This window comes from Phyllopteryx taeniolatus, chromosome 5 (genome assembly GCF_024500385.1).
Source record: "Phyllopteryx taeniolatus isolate TA_2022b chromosome 5, UOR_Ptae_1.2, whole genome shotgun sequence".
NCBI classification, from domain to species: domain Eukaryota; kingdom Metazoa; phylum Chordata; class Actinopteri; order Syngnathiformes; family Syngnathidae; genus Phyllopteryx; species Phyllopteryx taeniolatus.
This window is the reverse complement of record NC_084506.1, coordinates 2298678-2323381: the sequence shown is the minus strand read 5'-3', so window position 1 is coordinate 2323381 and position 24704 is coordinate 2298678. Positions and strand designations below refer to the sequence as shown.

Below are 24704 nucleotides of genomic sequence, written 5' to 3'. Positions count from 1 at the left end.
AACATGCAAACTCCACACAGGCAGGGCCGGGGATTGAACCCAGGTCCTCAGAACTGTGAGGCTGACGCGCTAACCAGTCGTCCACCGTGCCACCTGTTAATAACCATATCTTATATATTATTTTTTAAAAATCAAATCCTCTGATTTTAGTCTCTAAAATGTGAACATTTTCCAACTTCCTCCATGAAAGCAGACTCATTGACAGCCATGTGCACGCATACATATCAAAGTGGGCTTGAGCCCCTGGCCTTTTTCTTCCTGAAGAAAAAGTTTGATACACACTTCTAAAATAACAAATTTGCTCAAATTACCTTTAATTATACAGCATGTTATTGCAAATAATTACAACCCCAATTCCAATGAAGTTGGGACGTTGTGTTAAATAAAAACAGAATACAATGATTTGCAAATCATGTTCGACCTATATTTAATACACTACAACGACAAGATATTTAATGTTCAAACATTTTATTGATTTTAGCAAATAATCATTGACTTAGAATTTTATGGCTGCAACACGTTCCAAAAAAGATGGGACAGGGTCATGTTTACCACAATGTTACATCACATTTTCTTTTAACAACATTCAATAAACGTTTGGGAACTGAGGACACTAATTGTTGAAGCTTTGTAGGTGGAATTCTTTCCCATTCTTGCTTGATGTACAGCTTCAGCTGTTCAACAGTCCGGGGTCTCCGTTGTCATATTTTACGCTTCATAATGCGCCATTTTAAATGGGAGACAGGTCTGGACTACAGGCAGGCCAGTCTTGTACCCGCACTCTTTTACTATGAATCCACGCTGTTGTAACACGTGCAGAATGTGGTTTGGCATTGTCTTGCTGAAATAAGCAGGGGTGTCCATGAAAAAGATGTTGCTTGGATGGCAGCATATGTTTCTCCAAAACCTGTATGTACCTTTCAGCATTAATGGTGGCTTCACAGATGTGTAAGTTACCCATGCCATTGGCACTAACACAGCCCCATACCATCACAGATGCTGGCTTTTGAACTTTGCGTACATAACAGTCCGGATGGTTCTTTTCCTCTTTGGCCCGGAGGACACGACGTCCACAATTTCCCAAAACAATTTTAAATGTGGACTCGTCGGACGACAGAACACTTTCCCACTTTGCATCATTCCATCTTAGATGAGCTCGGGCCCAGAGAAGCGCTTCTGGATGTTGTTGATAAATGGCTTTTGCTTTGCATAGTAGAGTTTCAAGTTGCACTTACGGATGTAGCGCCGAACTGTATTTACTGACATTGTTTTTCTGAAGTGTTCCTGAGCCCTTGTGGTGATATCCTTTACACATTGATGTTGAGCGATCGAAGGTCACCTGTGGGATGTTCCAAACAGGTGTTTGATGAGCATTCCTCATCTTTCTCAGTCTTTTTTGCCACCTGTCCCAGCTTTTTTGGAACGTGTTGCAGCCGTAAAATTCTAAGTTAATGATTATTTGCTCAAAACAATCAAGTTTATCAGTTTGAACATTAAATATCTTTGTAGTGTATTCTATTAAATATAGGTTGAACATGATTTGCAAATCATCGTATTCTGTTTTATTTATGTTTAACACAATGTCCCAACTTCATTGGAATTGGGGTTGTATTTGGAAAGGAAGTGACGTGCTATATGCAAATGAGCAGCACAGTTTTTCTTATTTTTATATTGTTTTTATTCTCTTTTATCTTAATTTCACTGTTAGTGGCTGCAATAATTCAATTTAGACTGATTAAATGATATAAAATAAGACTGACACGAAAAGGCTACCCTTCAGGGACGTGTGGCAGGGCACTACTCATTTGTGGGGGCACTGAAGCTATTGGGGGGGGCGTGGCCCGCACGTGCCACTTCATGACGCCAACGCTGCCTAATTCATTCTTACATACAGTCCTGAAACACTTCTGTATTTGGACAGTTGAAGGCAAACAACAGGTTTATACTTTGCCCATATTCCCTTTTCTTGCAGTGTTTTTTAATTGGATATACGCATTTCAAGAACATATAAACACGCTATTTACACAAATACACTGACACTGGCGCCTCTCCCGGCTGACTATGGGTGAGAAGTGCACATACTGTACCTTTGGACCATTTCCAATTAAGAACATGAACGTCACGTTCATGTTTTGGGACTGTGATATCGTACCTGAAGCCATTATAAGAAAAAACGGCAAACTTGACACATCCTAGCCGAGATCCTAATATAGAACCCTCCGGCTTTGAGGCAGACATGCGCCACAGTGCTTTCCGAATGTGGAAATGTTAGTGCTAATTAGTAGTGCAGATTCATAACCACAGATAGTTCAATTTGCACTTGTATAATGCAAGGGGTTGGAGCTCATGTCAGTCACCAGTTGAAAGGCTCATTCCTGGATGCTGTGTTTCCTGTGTTTGAGGCTGTGCTGGTGCTGTCTTTCCTTTTCTGTCTTTCCAATCTAATTTCAAATACCTCTATTGGTGGGTTCCCATTTGTGTGCAGCTGTGGTGAAGATGCCACAGAGCAACTTGTGGATCATGGCTATCCTCACACCTCTATTCTTGCTAATGGTGGTCATCGGGATGGTGGTCTTCATTCTGTGTAAGAGGAACAGGGTCATCTTCAAAGCTGGTGCCTTCAGGACCTTCAAAAGCCGCTCCAAGGTAAGACAGCCTGATCTTTATATGCAAGCTGTTATTTCCAAATCTCTCCCCTTTCTTTTTTTCTAAAAATAATGAAGCCACTCTGGGGGTGGTTGATCGCACTTACAATTTTTTTATCATCACCACTACAACATGCGCCAGTAGCCAATTCATAAAAAAAATTGCATAACTTAGATGTGTGACACATCACAGTGAGAAGTGATTGTGTTAAGTTGTCCCTTCAGGACAGGAAAATTGAATCCCATCTGTGTGGGTCTTGGCTCATTTATTTTTCTCGCTGCCCAATAGCCCTTGGTCATTGCTAATCATGCATGTTGCAAAGACTAATGAGCAAAGAGGAGAAGAGCAAGGATCACTGCACTGGAAGGGAACCTTTGGGTTATAGTTGCCCTTTAAAATTATAGCATTCAACGACATTCATTCAAGGTTAAATAAAAAGCCATTATTTCAAATGCGCCACGTGTGTTTTTTAGATTTTACAGTCTGGTTTGACTTAGCCACAATACTTTTTCTAGACACAGTACAATGCATGACTGTCTAAACCGTTGATTTATGGTGGTACTGCCCATGAGTTTATTCATGGTGTACACAAATGATAACATTTACATTACATGAACAAAACCCCTTTGATAGCTAAATGTGTAAAAATGGATGGCTGGATGAACAGATGGCTAAAATACTTCATTAATCACATGAGGGAAATATATTCTTAATCACACCTTCACCTCAACAATTTAATGTAGGAGGTCTGCCAAACAAAAACTTTACCTTTACTACTATTAACTAAACTTTATTATTCAATATTTCCTCCCCTCTTAGACAGCCAATGAATGAAATGTAATGTCATTAAAATATGAAACTTAAGGATGTGGATTGTGTGTAATAAAAGGGAAATTTTTTTGCTTCAGGTTCATGTGCTTCATGTTAAAGCCATAGTCGACTACAGCATATATTGTCACCACAAAGCCATGAGAAGATTTCCGTTGCACCTCATGGAGACCCTAAAACGATCTGAATCCACCCACAACAATACCTGCCCAAAATCTGTGTGATTGAGCTGAAATAAGTGAAAGAAATAGAATATGATTCACAAATTTTTTTTATACTAACAATTAAGTAGCCCTGCGCTCCAAGTCACCGAGACACGTTAATTCATAATATCAACCTTATGACGTTTTGGTGTCAGGAGATTATGTTTACCAAATCCTAAATCCCAAATTGTGTTGAATTTTTCATTTTGCTCCAATGTTTTTCACAGTTGTTGTGCCTTCATTGAAGGTCTCTGAGATCCTTTGTTGCAAATACACAAAGGATGAAGAATTACAGCATCGAAACATTCTTGCTAATTAACGGTGACTTTGACATAATAGTGCTTCCTTTGAAAATGGTGGATCTTTGGCCAGCCTCTGCCAAGTCATGGTTGGAGAAACTTGATGTTGGTACGGGTGTTATGTAAATTATCCTCACTGATGCGTCACAATCCAGAATAATTCAGAATGGCTTGCTTGGAGACAAATGTTTGGAAAAAAAGGAGGTAGGAAAAGATTGACCTGGTTACCTGGTTGTTTAATTTGAAACTTGATGGGTGGGCAAGCGCTCCAGAGACCTGTTAACTATTCGTAATAAGTACATACAAGGTACAGCATGTCATCACATTCTCAGATAAAGTATTTGAATGACAACATACAAGTGTACTGTAGCTGCAAAAAAAAAAAGAGTGGTTGACTCAAGTGTTTCATTCATTCTGTCCTAAATTGTATTAATCCCTTCCTGACCTTTTCCCTTGAACTCTTTCCTGTTCAGACCTCATATCGGCGGGAAGGCAGTTACCACCACCAGGTACTGTCGGAGACACAGGATTAATTGAAGACTGTATGGCTGAGTGAATGTTTTGATCAGTTGATTAGTATATCGCTATGTTGTGCTGCTTTTGTTGCTGCTCGGGGAAGTCATGCATGTGGCTGCTGTTCCGTGGACATAACTTGATCCATTCCCCATACTATCCATGACAGATCACCAGGAGATGAGACAGATGTGGAGAGGCCACGAGGAAACGTGAAAGTGATTGTAAAAGGGCTGTAAAATTGTCAGCGTGTTCTTTAAGATTTAAAGTTAGGGGGTTAGAGTCAACTGTCTGGGTTCAATGCCGCGTCTTTAAAAGTAGCCTAATGGGTTTAATTCGGACTCCCGGCAGCCATCTTTTACAGACGCTCATAAACATGAACAACACAAAAGAAGCTCAATACCTATGCACTAAACGTCCATTAAAAAAAAAAATGCAAATTTGTGTCACCGGACTACACTGATTTGCGCCGATTTGTCGTTTCCCTCCTTCCTTTCCTTGTCAGACTTATTTTATTCTCTCTTGGCTTCAGCTAATACTCTTGATTGAAATCTTTTCCCTAGAAGGTCAATTTAATTATGCCATATAAATTAAGTACCACCGAAAGGAATGGTAGTTTTAGCAGGTTGTTGATAAAAGATAGGCTTCCAAAGTCCCAGGTCAAGAAGTTATCTCTTTATTTATTCCTGTTATAGCAGTGCATGCCAGCATATTTTTGGGATATATCAATATTTCTTACTCTTATCTGTCAAATAACAAAGTGAAAGGTGAAACAAGGCTGGCAAATGATTTACAGTAACAATAAGGAATACTGTAGTTTGGTCGGGGGTTTCTTCCAGGCTCCCACTAATGTCAAAAAGTGTAATATACCTTTGTTTCATTGTGGTAGATAGTAGATAGTTAGTGCAACAAACGTCGACAATGTTTGCTCTAAAAATCGGACTTGTTGGCTAACATACAGTAAATGATCATTTTAGCGCACTGCAACATTCAGAGTTCACAACTGGCACCATTAGACTTAGCACATCAAAGTCAGTGCACCTTTATTTTAAAGTATTCCTGATTGTTATTGTTGTCAATGCCACTCATTTTGTGTTTTACAATACACCGCAACGGAATATAGCATTTTAAAATTCCGTGCATGGGCTGTACTCATCGTCATTGCACAGTGGTGTTTACGTTTACCTTCCTACATTCTCGACCAGGAGCTTGCATACGCAAACGAGCTAAATATTTCACACAGGGATTTGGTTCAGGAAGAGCTAGTGGCAAGTTACAATGAAACACCGACGGTTGATTAAAAATTCAGATTATTTGCACAAGTAATAAACTTTTCATAGAAGAATTTCACTGTGGGAAATCATCAATTCCTTCACAACTGGAACAGGCAGCGACTATTAGTATTTTATAATGGTATAACAATGGAAGTCCGAGTGGGTATTTTGGAGACTAATCAATACATTTATAACATTTGCCTCACCAGATGCCTGCTGGTTTTCGGACCCTCTGTACCCCCCAATACAGTAAAACTACATATTGTCTGAAATGCGAATAAAATGTTTTGATATATAGGATTGTTCTCTGATTGCTTAATATTCCTTTTCCATGAAAACGAACACAAATGCATCTTAGTGTGTTCTTTTTTTTGTGGTTATTTTACAAACGGTCCATCTTTGTCACTCAAGCTGTCTTTACCGTTAACGCCACTGGAGCGAGCCTCATTATGTTGTTGCAATACATCAGAGAGATACGTGAGCTAAAGTGACAGGACGAGTAAGCCATTTTGCATTCTCACAAGAGCAGGCAGCAAACGAAATGGTGTCATTTCTGAGATATAAACAGAATATATATGAATTTGTAAAAGTGTCATAACTATTGCACGTCTTCGCTGTTATTACGATAGTATAAAGAGTTTAATGGGTTGAATGAGTAGTAGTAGGATCACTTATGCACTTGTATCGGTAGCGTTTGAAGGGCAACACATAAATTGTACAACTAACAATTTCTTTACCATTGTAAAAATAAATGTATTTAAATGGGAGATTACCATTTGCTCTGTCAATAAGGAGTGACTTTACTAGTAATGCCTAAAATTTGTAATGATCTTTTTGAAAATAGGACTTTAAGCAAAAAAATATTCAATTATGTAACAACCATTTACAAAATGTCTTACTGATCAAATTATATGAAAATGACCGATATGACTGATCACCGGTCAATCGCAGGAGTGACACATTGGGGCAGACAAGCACGGAAACTCAATATTTGTAGGTAATTTACAATTGTTAGTGTACTTACTTACATGCTTCAGTGCAATGAGACTAGTGTACTTGCACACACAAGCATACATACAGAACGTCAGTCTTGCATGACCAATTGAAGCTGAAGGTCAATACGGTGGTCCCTATGGGATCTGTGTGTGTGCTTTCACAATGATTCCTCACCTTATTTTAACACGAAATATTGGGTGGCAGTTACAACACATTCCTCCGAATGGCTTTTACTCCTTACAAAGTGGGCAGTTTTGAAAGCTTTAGATAACCGAATGGATCAACACAATATGGGGCACCATAGTTATTATTGGTTACAAGATATTGAGCATTTTGTTGTTTGATGTAGCAAATTGTCAAAAAAGAGCACCAGACCACGTTTAGTGCTTGCACCTTTGTGGTGCACTTCAGCCATAAGCCCTGCTAGTGTTGAACTTCAATCAATATGGCTGCTGGGGGAATATCTCATCTGCTGCACCTCATCAGGCTGCTGTCTGAGTTAAAATTACACTGTTGAGAAGTGCCTCTTCGATTGAACATTTAATGCAGTCATGCTGTGTGGTCAGTATCCAAGTCATTTAATATGGAGCCTTTCGGAAATGTTGGACCATCGTTCCTCTTGTTTCAAGAGGTGCGCAAATACAAGGAGGCAAAGTTAATTTAGAAAGAGGCACACAGTGTGACGAAAACCGACAGACCTTCCAGTAGAAATACAACATGAAATGTCAGGTATCTTTTTGCAGGTTATGGCCATCCATTATGTCATTTCTAAGAATCCATACTGTGTAATGCCTGACAGCAGTTACACATCAAGCAATCAATGATGTATCTACAGTTGTTGTTGTTCACTGCTTAAGAGGTTATTGGTACAGATTATAAGCATGTTAATACCATTACGTCATACCGTGTTAATGTTTTTTCTTTATCGTATTAGTGGAACCAATAAGGCTGACCACAATCTGTTCTGAGAGGCTGGTTTACCTCCAATTTTATTCTGAAGTAAATACATCGCAAATGATAGAAATAATTCAGAAATGCTGTCAATCATAAAATATATATTAAAAAAATAAACAAACAAACAAAAAAAAACTGTGAAACCCTCAATAGTCACCGAAATATATTCTAACTGATGAGGCTCGAATTTCCCCAAATGGGGTTCACTTGGGGTTCTCTGCACCCTTCCTCACCTTGGAGTGATCATTGTTGGTTGACCTCTACTCTTCTGAGGTTGTCTGAAATCTAATTTTTCCTATAGCCATGGTACACCATGGTGCCATGGATCTTGGAAAACCCCAGAATTGAATTGTTTTGCTGATAAATTTAATGAAATGTCCAATGTGTTGGTGTCATTTGTTTTATCTGGTTATCATGATCCAATTTTGCAATGTTAAAAAAAAAAAAACATTTTAAAGGTGCAGTGTGTAGTGTTGAAAGTGCTAGCAAGATTCGATTGCAGCCTCGATTCAGTACTCCCTCCACCTCTCCCTCCCCTCTGGCTGAACCCGCGCCCCTCGCAGGCGTTCACGCACAAGTCACCAGCTGGCATTACCGTGGTCACCTTGTAGAAGCAACTTTGCAATTTTCGGTAAGTAAAAATAAATAAATAAATAAAATAAAATAATAGTCATACTGTGTATAAGTGGAAAACTAACTGTGGTTTATACTTAGAAAATTATTAAGATTAACGTTACATTTCATTCATTATTAGCCCCATTGAGTAGCACAACTTTGATAAAAGCTACAAATATCAGTACTCCACATTGTTGTGGAGAGGAAATGTCCGCTAAATATATATTGTTTGTTGTTCAGATTTCCCAAGAGGAGAGCACGGCTATTAGTGACCTCGGCCAACTACAACACCCGGCTGAGTACAACGCTGGGTAGAAGACAAGGAGGTATGCCATGCACTGTATAATAGTCACATGATTTGTACACATGCATTTACAGTACACGCAAACACGTTTTTAGAAATTGTAAATCACAGGTGAAAGAAAATTGTGTCAATTACAATGATTCTTGCTTAAAGTTGTACCACAGCTTCCAAATTGTAATATGTAAATTCATTTTTGTCGATCGGATTGTATGAGGACATTTTTTTTTTTAATATTGAAAAGCAGTAAAGAAAATGTATGGATGGATGTTTAAATGGCTTTTATATGTGGACATCAGAAAGAATAGATGCGATATTTGTAACAATGAATAGTGATTTTCACAAACACAAAATTTAATCACCATAATGTCCTGCTTTACAGGAGAAAGGTGACAGACTGAGTTTAGAGGAATCACATAGTGCGATAAAGAAATTTCTGCTACGCGACCCCAGCTTCATGTCATCCTTCACAAGACATTTGGGGAAGCTCTTCTGACGGTGCCATAACTGCAGACACATGACAAACGTATGGACACCATCTTGAATGAGGGAGTTTTACGCAGACCCAGAAGAATGTGGAATGACATCCGGACAGCTGATGACCTTTGTGACAGACAATTTCCCCAAGGAAGATCCCCAAGGACATTATATAGGATTCAGACAAAGCAGACAAAGAGGAACCACATTTTATATTTTCAAAGCATTGCTCCAGTACAAATGTGCATGTTATATTACTTTATAAATATTTGTAGATCCATTTGCACCTTATTTTAGAAGAGAGAAGAACTGAAAATGAATGGTTCCTTCTTCACAATTGCCACTCAGAAATCTGTGTTACATTTCGTATCTCCTACCAGTTCATAAACGTCACTGCCCTATATAATGCTTGTTCATGGATTGGACAGTATATTTAAAACAAGAAATCGAAAACTATTTATAAGATAAATATAAGTATTTAAACAATTTTAGGTACAAGATATATGTATGGTTCAATTACGTCATAAGAAGTTTGTGCGCTATTCCACCACTGGATCGTGTCACTTCAATCTTGGATCGGGCAGTGTCCTTCAGAAAGAATCTCATATTTAGATAACTATTGAATGCATTTCACACACAACCCTAACAGATTTTGACAAATGTGTACAAATCCAAATGACTACAAATAGACCTGACATCATGAGAAATAATTAAAATAAAAAAATGGATTTACTCATTGATGTCATGAAGCATGTTTATAAATGACAATATACATATTTGTATGTTGTTATTTTTTGAGCCAGCCATAAGATTGAAGTAAAACTCACATTGGCCTCTTCTGAGTTGAGTTAGCAACACCTGAGTAGATCATCAGGCCTTAGCTATTGTAATCTGCGGCAGGCCACTGGTGACAGACACCCTCTAATTCCATTTGATTTTTCTTGGTTTATTTGTAAGGGACAATAACAGAGGGAAATTGACAGTTGGAGAGGCAGCAACAATCAATCGAGTTGTGATAAATAAAAATCTAGTAACTTTACAGCATTCCAGGGAATTACTTGCATGGACTTTCCTATGTTGTTCAATTCCCTTCCATTTCTGTCCACCGATGACAAACGAAACACACAAAAGAAAAAAATAAACACTGTTCTATTCTATCTATATGTTGCTGAAATTATATAAGGGGCAACGTTATTGTTGCGCTTGTGTCAAGAGCAATAAAGGAAGTAAAATAATTTTTTTCCCCCTAAAATGAAAACTCTGGGTCAAACGGAACGTGTCATCTGTGCTGTTGTCCATGACCTGAACTCCACCTTCTCAGAAATCCTCTAAGCAGAATGTCACAAGCAGCTTTTGTGACATTGTACATTTTTGCATAGTTAGACAAATGTATTCTTTATATATCAGCCCGATGGTGAATGGGTTATGTTTGGAAAAACTTTTTTTGGTGTGAGACAGGACAAGACTACTTGGAAATGTCAGTTCACTTACAGGAGAAATCAATATTAATTACTCACCTTTCACCAGTCAGAGAGACTCTCCCATACCAATTGTTGAAACAGCGGGAGGCGGTGGTCTCAGGTGACTTTTTTTTTCAAAGGCGTGGAGCTTGATGTATCCTTTCATAACAACAAAACATGCACAAAAACACAATATAACCACAGTAAGAAATAAATAATCTCTATGTATCATGTAATGTAAATGAATATGTCTCAGGAAAACAAATATACACGAGAATGAGCCTAATACTGTATGCCAATGGAACAATAATATTGCATTTGTCCTTCAAGTGGTTTTACGTTTTATCTGTGAGTTGCACTTTGAAGCCAAAACAACTACAGTGTGTTACAATTTCCAGCTGGGCAGCAGCAAGCATGTTTGCAACATTATATGTGATGATAACAATAATTGTCTGGGATTAACCCCAATTCCTCTTCAACAAAGTGAAACATAGATTGTGGCTTTCAGACAGGGCCTGAGTTAGCTTCGTTCATTTTTTCTTTGTCTCATCATAAAGTTGACGCACAACTTCATCAGTGAAATGAGAGCGGGTTTGATCGAAGTACCTGAGCACCAATGTCTTCATCATAAATACAAAACCCTCATTGGCTCATTCTCATACATGCTGTATGATGCTATTGTTTTTTGTTTTGTTTGTTTGTTTGTTTTTTGCTGCCGCTAGCACTGACTGCTATTCAAGTACAACTTTGAGCTGGTAGCATTATCGTCGCGCTAAATGATCCCGCCGGGCCTTTGTTGTTGTTTTTCCTAAGTACCTCATTCCAAACCCACACTGTTACGTTTACGGAGCGGGACGAATCTCTTGTGCTTCGCCATGCTGCTAATAGCGCCGATTACAAAGTTAGTCCGACATAGCAGATGCTAGCTATTGTATTGTGAGCAACTTTGCTGAACTAGTTCGTGCATTTGCCGTCGCCGAGTGCTACACACGAATGCTGCTGTATAACACTAATACTATCGGTTGGAAGTTATATTTTTGGGGAATGCACAATCAATTAAAAATAAATGTGATAGACTTACCTGTCGAGCAGAAATGAAGCCACGTCGCTCTTGAGTCTTATCAAGTTTCTCAGGGAGTCTGACTTGACGCCACGTCTGGTGTCCTCGCTCGATTGTGTGTCCTAGTTTTGTTTCTTCCTCTATCAGATTTCCTCGGATTAGAAGAGTTGTTGGCAGTCGAGCGATAGCCGCCGAAAGCCTCCGCGTCCGCCATTGTTCCTTCTGCGGTAAATGCACTTACATGAGAAAATGATTGACACTCCCAGGCCATGCGTCCACAGTCCATACAGTGTCTAATTGAACAATTCTCTCCATCGCGGAGACTTTTTAAATTAATAATGAAAATTAAATTAGATGCATTACATGAAGCCGGAGAGTTATGTGTTTTCAAAAGGTTATTTAAATTGTATTTTATTTTTACTGTCAGGACATGCAGAGAATTATAACATATATGATAAAAAGTGTTTATTTTTATTTATTTATTTTAATTACCCAGTGCACCATGAAGGAAAATGATTAAAATAAACTTGTAATATTTTGTATGTTAATGGAGGTTGCCAGTTACATTATTTGGAATGACACAATTAACTTCCCACTTGCATCCTTCCTTTTTTGCCCACTGCTCCTTGACGTCATAAACACACAAAGCTTGACTGCCTAGCAACCTGTGAACAGCAACTGGCCTCTAGCAAATTAATGTTTGCACTTGCCGTGTATTTTTCACACACAAACACACACACACAAAAAGACAACTGTCATCATACAACACTTAAGCTGCTCGAGTGCAAACACACACTCAGCTCATAACTGTATATTCATGCCGTTGCGAGTGCTCTCGTCATTGTGTGCATGTGTCTACATGAGTATGTATCAATTTCCCTGATACTCAGCCATGTGTCTTCAGGCTGGCTTATGGCACAGTGGTGTGTATTACGGATGAATTATTAACAATGCTGTCAGCCTGATGCCCACGCTGCCTAACCTCACATGCACTCAGGATTTAGTATGCATCATCAAATACATTAGGCATCCCATTTTAGAGCTGCTCAAAATAGAAAAGGGAGGCAAAAAATCTGGGATTTGTCTGCTTCATTGTGCAACAAAAAAATTCTGATGGTCCTTTTCTTTTCTCTTTGCTGTAAGTGCAGAGAAATGTAGCAGCTCAAATAATGTGCCTACGCATTAGAGGTTTTAGAAAAATGCGCGTTCTCCTCTTTGTTCTCCTGAAGCCCTCATACCTGACTTCCAATGTGCTGTGTTAGGAAAGCGTTATGCGTTTTCCATTATTTTATTATGTCTGCCATGCCATTTGGGAGCTTCCAACAGGGGGTCTATTCAATTACCCTTTTCTGTCATGGAAATAGCACTATACTTTGACCTTTTTCTACTCGGGTACCCTAGTACATACAGTATCATATTACCTCCCTTAAAGAAAAAAAAAAGTTCTGCGCTCGTTTGCAGTTTAAGTACTTTATTTTATATATATATGTATATATATATATATATATATATATATATATATCATCCATTTTCTGAGCCGCTTCTCCTCACTAGGGTCGCGGGCGTGCTGGAGCCTATCCCAGCTGTCATCGGGCAGGAGGCGGGGTACACCCTGAACTGGTTGCCAGCCAATCGCAGGGCACATAGGAACAAACAACCATTCGCACTCACAGTCATGCCTACGGGCAATTTAGCGTCTCCAATTCATGCATGTTTTTGGGATGTGGGAGGAAACCGGAGTGCCCGGAGAAAACCCACGCAGGCACGGGGAGAACATGCAAACTCCACACAGGCGGGGCCGGGGATTGAATCCGGGTCCTCAGAACTGTATATATATATATATACAGAACTATATATATATATATATATATATATATATATATATATATATATATATATACACACACACACACATACATACACACAGTTCACAGGCCTGGTGTCTCTGAGGCAAAAAAAACCCAATAACAAATACAAAAGGTCTATTTTTGACTTTACATAGTATGCTTTTCCACAATTTATGTACTTTATGTACTGTGTATACAGCAGTTAGTTAGATAGATAGATGGATGGATGGATGGATGTACCCTGCGATTGGCTGGCAATCAGTTCAGGTTGTACCCCACCTCTTGCCCAGAGTCAGCTGGGATAGGCTCCAGCACACCCACGACCCCCGTGAGGATAAGCGGTATGGAAAACGGATGGATGGATAGAAACAGTATACACACACACACACAAGATACTGCCGTGCTTATCCAGAAGTACAATGTTTATTTGTCTGGTAGGAGGGGAATTTATTTACATTATTGTTTTTATTTCTTTGTAATATATGCCTTCAATTGACTTTTTTCCATAAAATCAAACACAACCACTGCCATACGGGCGATGGTCAATGGGGGGGGGGGGCTGCACACAGGAGTAGTGCCTTGGAGTAAATAGGAGGCTTGACGCCTTGCTCAAGGGCACCTTGGTGGTCCTCAGGAAGCCACGCAGTGGATCTCCTGCAAACAGTCCAGCCTTTACAGTATCCATGAGTTCTTGAGGGTCAGTTATTCTTTTAAATGCAGTATATCCATGGAGGGTGAACCCAGTCTTCAGGCCCTGTCCTCACGGATAAGCCAGTGGTGCATCAACTAGTTATTGATGACAGATTTTACATCCAAGTGAAGCCGACTCTGCTGTTCCAAATGGCTAAATCTCACCACAAATCTTAGGTCTGTTCAGTGACATTCATCCTATTTCTCCTTGCTTGTCTTTTCGTCATGCCTAACAGAGTTTCTGAGCTAGAGTGCACTCTCAAGGGAGCGAGTGGAGTGCTCTCTGCTCTTGGATCTAATAAAACCACTTGGGAAATAAGCTAAAATGTCACATTTCAACATAGTTCTTGAGCATATGCAAATGTGTTCAAGTTGTAACAGATAAGCAGAATTGAAGCACACAATCCTGTTTTACTGATTTACTCAATTGAAATTCAGACCTTCTTGATATCCAATATCCAGTAATTTGTTTTGCCTTTTTCTTTACCTCCATAAATGTCCACTGTTAACTCGTTATACCTTCAAAATGCTTGTAAATGTCCAAAAGAAATTACATCCTTCAACTTTATTGTTCGTCAAGAGTGGTTCAAAAATAAAATTGGCTTGGTTATTCAAGCTAATAGTAGAACTCATCAACTAAAAAATGTAAAATTAACTATACATCTCAGTTAATGTCCATCAAATTACAAGTGTTTGCAAGCAATGACCAGCCCATGTTTGCAAACAATAATGAGGAAAGGTCCCTGTATGCTGCTATCTAGCAACATAACCTATACATGCATGAACGTGAAACAATAATTTACAGGACATTGATCTACTGTATGCTTGTGCTTTATGTTATGCTTTACCCATTTACAGTAAACAGTCATCAGGCTGTGATTTGTTTTTTAGGATGGAAACCTGTTGTTTGCTGTTAGTGAACTTTGTGTCTTGTACAGCATGTTATTTTTGTTGTCGTTCCCTGTGCTTTATGTCATGGAAAAAGCAAATATTATTATATCTGGTGAATACTCATATTAGTCATCAGTTGCCAATTTGAGATGGTTTAAAATGTTGAGTTTGACACTTGGTTCTCTTTCCTCTGCCAGCCTGTTCAGGGGTTTGACTATGCCAAGAAGCACATGGGTCGAACAGGTGATGAGTCCATCTCTTTAAACAAGGACACTTTAGTTCTGGGACTGCCTGTGCGAGATGCCCCCCTGTCAATGTCATTGGATAAGAAGGTGTACCAGGATGGGACTGCCAACAAGAGACCACCTTCTGCTGACATACACAAAGGAGGGTAAGATAACAACTGTCCTATGATACACATACTGTTCTCAGCTTGATAGTGCTGTGCTGGAACAGCTGCTATTGTCACTGAGCAATGCAATTACAAAAGCCAGAGCCTTTCAGCAGAGGCAGACATCAGTGTTGGTTAAGACTGGGAGAAGCCTCTAGTACGCCGAGGAGAAACAAACAGATTGATGTGATCTAACGATAAGTCCAGTGTTAACAAGAGTGTCTGCACATGCTCTGAGAGCAGAACACATGCATTTACTGGATTTAAATGTTGTCAGATCGTTAGCTTTTCTGAGGTGGTTACTGTAGCAGCGTGCTTGTGTTTATGTCTGTGTTGTCCACAGAGCTTTTACAGTTTGGCCAGGAGAAGCTCAGTTTGCCTTAACGGCATGAGACTTGTTTGAACACCGCCCTCACTCTTTATCTCCCATGCCTCATTGCCCATACAACCCATTGAGCATCTACAGTATATAGGACATTGCAAACCCAAAGCACGAGTCAAGATTCAAACTCCTCAAATTTGAACCTCTCCACTGTGGGCCAGATACGATAACCACTAGTACAGTGAGTATCAGAGCAAAAAAGATTAAGCTGTTCTCACAGTGGGTGTGAATTGCCCATTTGCATTGTATCCAGGTATAACCTCAACAGATCAAATTTTGATTCTCACAGAACATTTGATTAGTACATGTATTCATTTTGATTGACTGGCGACCAAATTATTACTTAAACTTAAAAGACTATTCAGTAAGTTGAAAGTATAGATGAAAACAAAAGACTGCAACTTTATCATTCTATCCATAGGTGCCATTAATTTTAGTGATCTTAAAAAGTTGCAATCTCTTGCACCAGTTCTTTTACATCCTATATTGGGCGGCACGGTGGACGACTGGTTAGAGTGTCAGCCTCACAGTTCTGAGGACCCGGGTTCAATCCCCGGCCCCGCTTGTGTGGAGTTTGCATGTTCTCCCCGTACCTGCGTGGGTTTTCTCCAGGTACTCTGGTTTCCTCCCACATCCCAAAAACATGCATGAATTGGAGACTCTAAATTGCCCGTAGGCATGACTGTGAGTGCGAATGGTTGTTTGTTCCTATGTGCCCTGCGATTGGCTGGCAACCAGTTCAGGGTGTACCCCGCCTCCTGCCCGATGACAGCTGGGATAGGGTCCAGCACGCCCGCGACCCTAGTGAGGAGAAGCGGCTCAGAAAATGGATGGATGGATGGACATCCTATATTGCTTTAGTGCTGTACCCCACTTTTATTAAATAACTGATAATACTGTCTCTACAGGGTGTTCCAGAGTGTTTTCAAAATTACTTAATGCTCTCCTGTGTAGAGTTCTACCCATGCTGGTGTGGGTTTTCTGTGGCTACTCTGGCTTCCTCCCACATTCAAAAAACATGCATGTTTGGGGAACTGAAGACCCTGCATTGTCCATAAATGGGAATGTGTCACTGCGATTGCTTGGTGACCAGTCCAGGGTTTAACGTGCTTGTCGCCCAAAGTCAGTTGAGTTAGGCTTCAACTCAGTGAGGACAAGGAGTATAGAAAATGGATGGATGATCCAATTCCTGGGATGAAAAGCACTGACTGTGGACTGTCTTTAAGAAGGCAGCAAGCGTTTCAGTCAATCTGAAATACATTCTGGATGAATACAGAAAACCTTTCTACATTTTCCAATTTTAAAATAAACCCCCACACTTTCTCACCTTCACTAGTGCTCTTTCCTAAAGGAAGCTGCAAATCAGAATCAGAATAATTTTTATTTTGAGATGCAAATGCAAATGAGATGCATTTTGCCTCCTGACAGAAATGCAAATTGAGGAACATGCACACAAATCAGTCTCATATTTACACACCACTAAACGAAAATGCATCGGGGTGGGATTTGCCCCTTAGGACAATAAACACATGTATATTTATAACCTTGACTTTTGCCATGCCAGAGGGAGTGAAACAATTATGACCGTATAAAATGCCGGCATCATCGGCTTTACCAAACCATGTAGGGTAGGCATTTTCTACCATCTATAAATAGAAGTTACTTTCAAACTAATGCTTCAATGGGAGTGGTATGATATTACTGGTACATCATGATGATAGTTGTGGACTTTAGAAATGGAAAGTAAATACAGGCAAAAATAGGTTTGATGTATAAAATTAGAGTGTGAAAGAAAGAAGAGCCAATAGGCTTTCACAGTAATAATAATAATTTAAAAAAATCCTTCACGCAGTCAGTCAGTCTGTAGCCAAGCTAGTTTTTTATTTTTTCTTTTTTTTTGTCTAGCTGCAGGGTGTGGGCAGAGTGCTACTATGTTTGTAATTCTCACAGTCTAATATTCTCACAGTATAATCCCAGTGAAGATTGGGAGTTTGTTGGATTTGGGAGCAGGTAGGGACTGGAGCATGGCGGATTAGTTTACACACATAACAGGTAGGATTAGGAACACAAGGTACCAGACATGATAAGAACATCATTTTGTTTTTCTGGGTCAATGTGGCTGACATAAGCACATATGCACATACGTATTTGCAATGTTGAGTTTATTCAGATGCTGTAACATTAACACCATGATACGTCTGTTGCCAAGGCTCCACCTGCTGCATCTTCACTGGTGAACTGAATGGTATCTGTTTCTGGGTCAAGCGCCACTGCAGAGACTGCGACGTGCGAGAGGCTGATCTGGTTTCAGGCCTCTCGATCTGTAAAATCGAATAACAGATTGAATAATAGGTTTGGTATTCTGACTTTCAGAGAGTCAGTTACATACGTACATTTTCAGTGTGAATTTTGAATCAGGTTAAACAACAGTTTATTGTTGTCACTGTGATTGCAACACAAACCGTCAATTGTTCTATTGTTTCTGGAGTAAAAGGTGAAGACTTACCGACGGCCATTTTCAAAGTAGAGCGATATTTATTCAGTTAACTGCATCCTCCATTACTTGTGCGAGACACAACAAATACAGCTAGATGATTATTGATTCTGCTACTGTGCTTTCTGGCACTCTCCAAACAAATTTACATAGAGCATGCATTGTATTTTTCCTTTTACGCCTGCAATTTGACCACATGACTTGTCACTCACAATGTGACTCCACTTTTATCGGCCGCCACACAGTCCACACTGTGTGTTTGTGTGTATTTGTGTGTTAACCTCGCCTGTGGCACTAATGTCTGATCTACAGAATTTGTGCGCACCACACCACCTGTAGATGAGATGGGCCTGTCACATTGTGTACCGACTGTGGCTTACATGGCTCAAGGCTGTATGCGTGCGTGTGCGCGTGTGCTTATGTGTGTGGGTTTTGGGGCATGCATACGGTTCACAGGCCTGGTGTCTCTGAGGCAAAAAAAACAATAACAAATACAAAAGGTCTATTTTTGACTTTACATAGTATGCTTTTCCACAATTTATGTACTGTCTGTACTGTTTATACAGCAGATAGATAGATAGATAGATAGATAGATAGATAGATAGATAGATAGATAGATAGATAGATAGATAGATAGATAGATAGATAGATAGATAGATAGATAGGTAGATAGGTAGATAGATAGATATTATGTGTCTAAAAATGTAAACTTGGACAATCACAATGGAGTATCACAATGTGAAAAAAAAGACCACAGACATAATAAATTAGTATAGACACATACTGTATACTATATACTTTGCATAGTTTCCCCACTTTAATGCTTAATACCATCAAACAAATGTAAATATCAGACAAAGATAACCTAAGGAAACATAAAATGCAGTTTTTAAATGGCAATTTTATCTAAGAAGGGGGGGGGGGGGGGGGGGGAATCACAGCTACCTCTGACCCTGTGTGAAAAAGCAATTGCCCACTAAACCTAATAACTGGTTCGGCCACCTTCAGGAGCAACAACAGCGTTTTCTATAACTGGCAATGAGTCTTAAAAGTCTTTGTGGAGATATTTTGGCCCACTCTACCTTGCAGAATTGTTTTAATTCAAAAGAAATTCAGGGTTTTTGCGGATGAACGGCATTTTTAAGGTCATGCCACAGCATCTGAATCAGATTCAAGTCCCGGAGTTTGAATAGGCCACTCCAAAACCTTTTTTTTTTTTTTTAAGCCAATCAGAAGTTGACTTGCTGGTGTGCAGGTGAATCGTTGTCCTGCTGTATAACCCAAGTGCGCCTTAGCTTGAGGTCATAAACTGCTGGCCGACCATTCTCCTTCAGGATTTTCTGGTAAAGAGTAGAATTCATGATTCCATCAATCACAGCAAATCGTCCAGGTTCTGAAGAAGCAAGCAGCCCCAGACCATCACGATACCATAACCATGTTTGACTGTTGGTATGATGTTCTTTTTCTGAAATGGTGTGTTACTTTTACGCCATATTTGATGAGACACCCACCTTCCAAAAACTATAACTTTCCTCTTGTCAATAGAATATTCTCCCAAAAGTCATTCAGAAGTTTTTTTGCAATAGCAAGATGAACCTTTATGTGCTTTTAGGTCAGCAGTGGTTCTTACCCTACAACTCTGCCATGGATTCCATTTTTGCCCAGTCTCTTCCGTATTGCTGAGTCATGGACACTGACCTTAAAGGTCAGAGGACAAAGATTTTATGGCGTCAGTTACAATTCATATTTACATTGTTTATGTTATTTAATCTTCTTTTCCTTTCGGCTTGTCCCGTTAGGGGTCGCCACAGCGTGTCATCCTTTTCCATGAGAGCCTATCTCCTGCATCCTCCTCTCGAACACCAACTGCCATCATGTCTTCCCTCACGACATCCATCAACCTTCTCTTTGGTCTTCCTCTAGCTCTCTTGCCTGGCAGCTCCATCCTCATCATCCTTCTACCAATATACTCACTCTCTCTCCTCTGGACGTGTCCAAACCATTGAAGTCTGCTCTCTCTAACTTTGTCTCCAAAACATCGAACCTTGGCTGTCCCTCTGATGAGCTCATTTCTAATTTTATCCAACCTGGTCACTCCGAGAGCGAACCTCAACATCTTCATTTCCGCCACCTCCAGCTCTGCTTCCTGTTTTCTCTTCAGTGCCACTGTCTCTAATCCATACATCATGGCTGGCCTCACCACTGTTTTATAAACTTTGCCCTTCATCCTAGCAGAGACTCTTCTGTCACATAACACACCTGACACCTTCCTCCACCCGTTCCAACCTGCTTGGACCCGTTTCTTCACTTCCTGACCACACTCACCATTGCTCTGGACGGTTGACCCCAAGTATTTAAAGTCCTCTACCCTTGCCATCTCTTCTCCCTGTAGCCTCATTCTTCCCCCACCACCCCTCTCATTCATGCACATATATTCTGTTTTACTTTGGCTAATCTTCATTCCTCTTCTTTCCAGTGCATGCCTCCATCTTTCTAACTGTCCCTCCAGCTGCTCCCTGCTTTCACTGCAGATCACAATGTCATCTGCAAACATCATGGTCCACGGGGATTCCAATCTAACCTCATCTGTCAGCCTATCCATCACCACTGCAAAAAGGAAGGGGCTCAGGGCTGATCCCTGATGCAGTCCCACGTCCACCTTAAATTCTTCTGTCACACCGACAGCACACCTCACCGCTGTTCTGCTGCCCTCGTACATGTCCTGTATTATTCTAACATACTTCTCTGCCACTCCAGACTTCCGCATGCAGTACCACAGTTCCTCTCTGGGTACTCTGTCATAGGCTTTCTCTAGATCTACAAAGACACAATGTAGCTCCTTCTGACCTTCTCTGTACTTTTCCATCAACATCCTCAAGGCAAAAATTGCATCTGTGGTACTCTTTCTAGGCATGAAACCATACTGTTGCTCGCAAATACTCACTTCTGTCCTGAGTCTAGCCTCCACTACTCTTTCCCATAACTTCATTGTGTGGCTCATCAACTTTATTCCTCTATAGTTGCCACAGCTCTGCACATCACCTTTGTTCTTAAAAATGGGCACCAGTACACTTTTCCTCCATTCCTCAGGCATCTTCTCACGCACTAGAATTCTATTGAACAAGCTGGTCAAAAACTCCACAGCCACCTCTCCTAGATGCTTCCATACCTCCACAGGAATGTCATCAGGACCAACTGCCTTTCCATTTTTCATTCTCTTTAATGCCTTTCTAACTTCCCCCTTACTAATCATTGCCACTTCCTGGTCCACCACACTTGCCTCTTCTACTCTCCCTTCTCTATCATTTTCCTCATTCATCAACTCCTCGAAGTATTCTTTCCATCTACCTAGCACACTGCTGGCACCAGTCAACATATTTCCATCTCTATCCTTAATCACCCTAACCTGCTGCACATCCTTCCCATCTCTATCCCTCTGTCTGGCCAGCCTGTATAGATCCTTTTCTCCTTCTTTAGTGTCCAACCTGCCATACATGTCATCATATGCCTCTTGTTTTGCCTTTGCCACCTCTACCTTTGCCCTGTGTCGCATCTCAATGTATTCCTTTCGCCTCTCCTCGGTCCTCTCAGTGTCCCACTTCTTCTTAGCTAACCGTTTTCCTTGTATGATTTCCTGTACTGTGAGGTTCCACCACCAAGTCTCCTTCTCTCCTTTCCTGCCAGAAGATACACCAAGTACTCTCCTGCCTGCTTCTCTGATCACCTTGGCTGCAGTGGTCCAGTCTTCTGGAAGCTCTTCCCGTCCACCGAGAGCCTGTATCACCTCTTCCCGAAAAGCTGCACAACACTCGTCCTGTCTCAGCTTCCACCACATGGTTCTCTTCTCTGCCTTTGTCTTCCTAATTTTCCTCCCCACCACCAGAGTCATCTTACACACCACCATCCTATGCTGTCTAGCCACACTCTCCCCTACCACTACCTTACAGTTGGTAACCTCCTTCAGATTACATCGTCTGCACAAGATGTAATCCACCTGTGTGCTTCTACCTCCGCTCTTGTAGGTCACCCTATGTTCGTGCCTCTTCTGGAAAAAAGTGTTCACTACAGCCATTTGCATCCTTGTTGCAAAGTCTACCACCATCTGTCCCTCCAAGTTCCTTTTTTGGATACCGTACTTACCCATCACTTCTTCATCACCCTTATTACCTTCACCAACATGTCGATTACAATCTGCACCAATTACGACTCTCTCTCTGTCTGGGATGCTCAGAACTACATCCTCTAGCTCCTTCCAGAATTTCTCTTTCACCTCTAGGTCACATCCTACCTGTGGGGCATAGCCACTAATCACATTACACATAACACCCTCAATTTCAAATTTCAGCCTCATCACTCGATCTGATACTCTTTTCACCTCCAAGACATTCTTAGCCAACTCTTCTTTTAAAATAACCCCGACTCCATTTCTCTTCCCATCTACACCATGGTAAAATAATTTAAACCCTGCCCCTAAACTTCTAGCCTTACTGCCTTTCCACCTGGTCTCCCGGACACACAATATATCAACCTTTCTCCTAATCATCATGTCAACCAACTCCCGAGATTTTCCTGTCATAGTCCCAACATTCAAAGTCCCCACATTCAGTTCTAGGCTCTGTGTTTTCCTTTTCTCTTTCTGCCGAAGAACCCGCTTTCCACCTCTTCTTCTTCTTCTTCTTTGACTTCGACCCACAGTAGCTGAATTTCCAACAGCGCCCTGCAGGTTGACGGCGCCGGTGGCGGACGTTGTTAACCCGGGCCACGACCGATCCGGTATGGAATTCTTTGGATGAACGCTCATATTTGTTTGGCAAGGTTTTAAGCCGGATGCCCTTCCTGACGCAACCCTCTGCATTTATCCGGGCTTGGGACCGGCCTACAGTTTGCACTGACTTGTGCCCCCCATAGGGCTGCATTTGTTTATGTTATTTAATACTTGCACGTAATTTCCAGCAAATTGTTAACTGTAGTCTAGATTAAAATTAGGATTTTATTCCGTGTATTGAGTACTCCCCGAACATACCTGAAGCTCGAGACACCGAGGTGTAGTTACTCTATCCACCACAAAGGCTACCGGAAGTGACGTTGCAATTGCCAAACACAGCGTGCTACACTCTAGACGCAATGGCGAGCAACGTGTTGGAATATGAGGAGGATTTAGACGTACAGGTGCACCAAGCTGAACTTGGCATCGTCAAACCTTACATGTTTGAGCCGATCAGGAGATCGGAACCTGACAGTGACGACGACGAGCAGCCAAGAAGCAGCTGTACAACATAAAAAGAGAGTCCACAATTTACTTGCTCCAGCATCCTCACTTGTCGATAGAAACATAGAGTCGTGAATAAAATATAACAGGCATGCTCATGGGGTCAGACAAAAATGCATGTCTTTTTAAACAGTCATGACTAGAAATAATGGCACCCCAGGAGTGCCAATATATTTGAGCACGACTATACTGTATGTATTATATATATTCATATATGTTTCAGTGACATGGCACAAGCTTTTATATAGTATGCAGTATTCCTATATATTGTGTGCCCCTCACTCTGGTAGCTTTATAACACGATGCACAGAAAGTCTTTGTCGTGCCTGTTGGCTTGTCATATAGGCAAAAGTACAGACGACAGTACTGAAAAGTACTGTTTGGGTCTTTTGTTCCTACTGCCCAGTGCATAATAACCATAATACAGTGGTAGGTACAGTATATACAAGGAAATCCTCACCTCTTGTCTGCGCCGTTTCGTCGCTGCACCAAGGCGACTGTGAGATTTAGTTTTCTTGCTGGCGGTTGAGGTCCCGATGGCCGTAGGAAAAATAGTTGGCACCGCAGCTTGTTGCAGCCTCTGCCTAACTACAACTGCAGATCCAATGCTTTCCGTTCAGTCTTTCTCAAAACACACTGGTTCGAAGTGACAGCACAGAATTTGGAATGCTTGCCAGGCACCCATAGCGGACCAGGTTTCTTCCCCTGTCGAATGACTTTCCCTATCCACTGGTCACGTATTCCTTTTTCACTTGGAAAGCGAAAGAAACTCTTGCCACTGCCTGAACCATTTGTTCAACCAAATGCCACACAATAAACCATCGTGAAATCACAAAATCATATGACAACAAATATACAAGGACGAGAACTACAGCATGGAACAATAGCACACAACGCCGAATGAACAGGCTGTTTGGCTCGTTTTACGTCACAGCGCCAGATAGAGCCGAAGACCGGAAGGCGCTAGATGCAAAAAGCAGAAGGCGCATTCTGAATCATATTCATCGATTTAACTGCTGTATATCTGCTATATAATCACTTCGAAATGACAGATGTGGTTTGTAAAGGGGTTCTAGCGTTATCAAGGAACATTTTAACATCTTTGTTCTCTGGC

The 24704-nt window shown here is 40.7% G+C and overlaps 1 protein-coding gene and 2 long non-coding RNA genes across 7 annotated transcripts in view; 2 read left to right on the top strand and 1 right to left on the bottom strand.

The window, feature by feature from the left end:
- LOC133477855 (uncharacterized) overlaps positions 1-11907 on the bottom strand; it is a 66363-nt gene extending 54456 nt beyond the window's left edge. Inside the window, exons 1-3 of one of the 2 annotated variants that reach the window (XR_009788496.1) lie at positions 11648-11907; positions 10624-10725; positions 9101-9232 (exon numbers count right to left, since the gene is read on the bottom strand). This is a non-coding gene — a long non-coding RNA (uncharacterized LOC133477855). Of the gene's footprint in view, positions 1-9100; positions 9233-10623; positions 10726-11647 lie in introns of those variants that run through there. The other variant, XR_009788495.1, reaches the window with a different exon arrangement.
- The window catches only part of kiaa1549la (KIAA1549-like a), a 140603-nt gene that overhangs the window by 94614 nt on the left and 21285 nt on the right, over positions 1-24704 (top strand). For 3 of the 4 annotated variants that reach the window (XM_061773112.1, XM_061773114.1, XM_061773111.1), the window contains 3 exons: positions 2486-2646; positions 4450-4485; positions 15252-15445. In XM_061773112.1, the coding sequence (XP_061629096.1) occupies positions 2486-2646; positions 4450-4485; positions 15252-15445 (391 nt within the window). The remainder of the gene's footprint in view (positions 1-2485; positions 2647-4449; positions 4486-15251; positions 15446-24704) is intronic. The other variant, XM_061773113.1, reaches the window with a different exon arrangement.
- On the top strand, positions 6417-9147 carry LOC133477856 (uncharacterized). Its single transcript, XR_009788497.1, has 3 exons — positions 6417-8344; positions 8569-8654; positions 9012-9147. It is a non-coding gene; the product is annotated as an uncharacterized LOC133477856 (long non-coding RNA).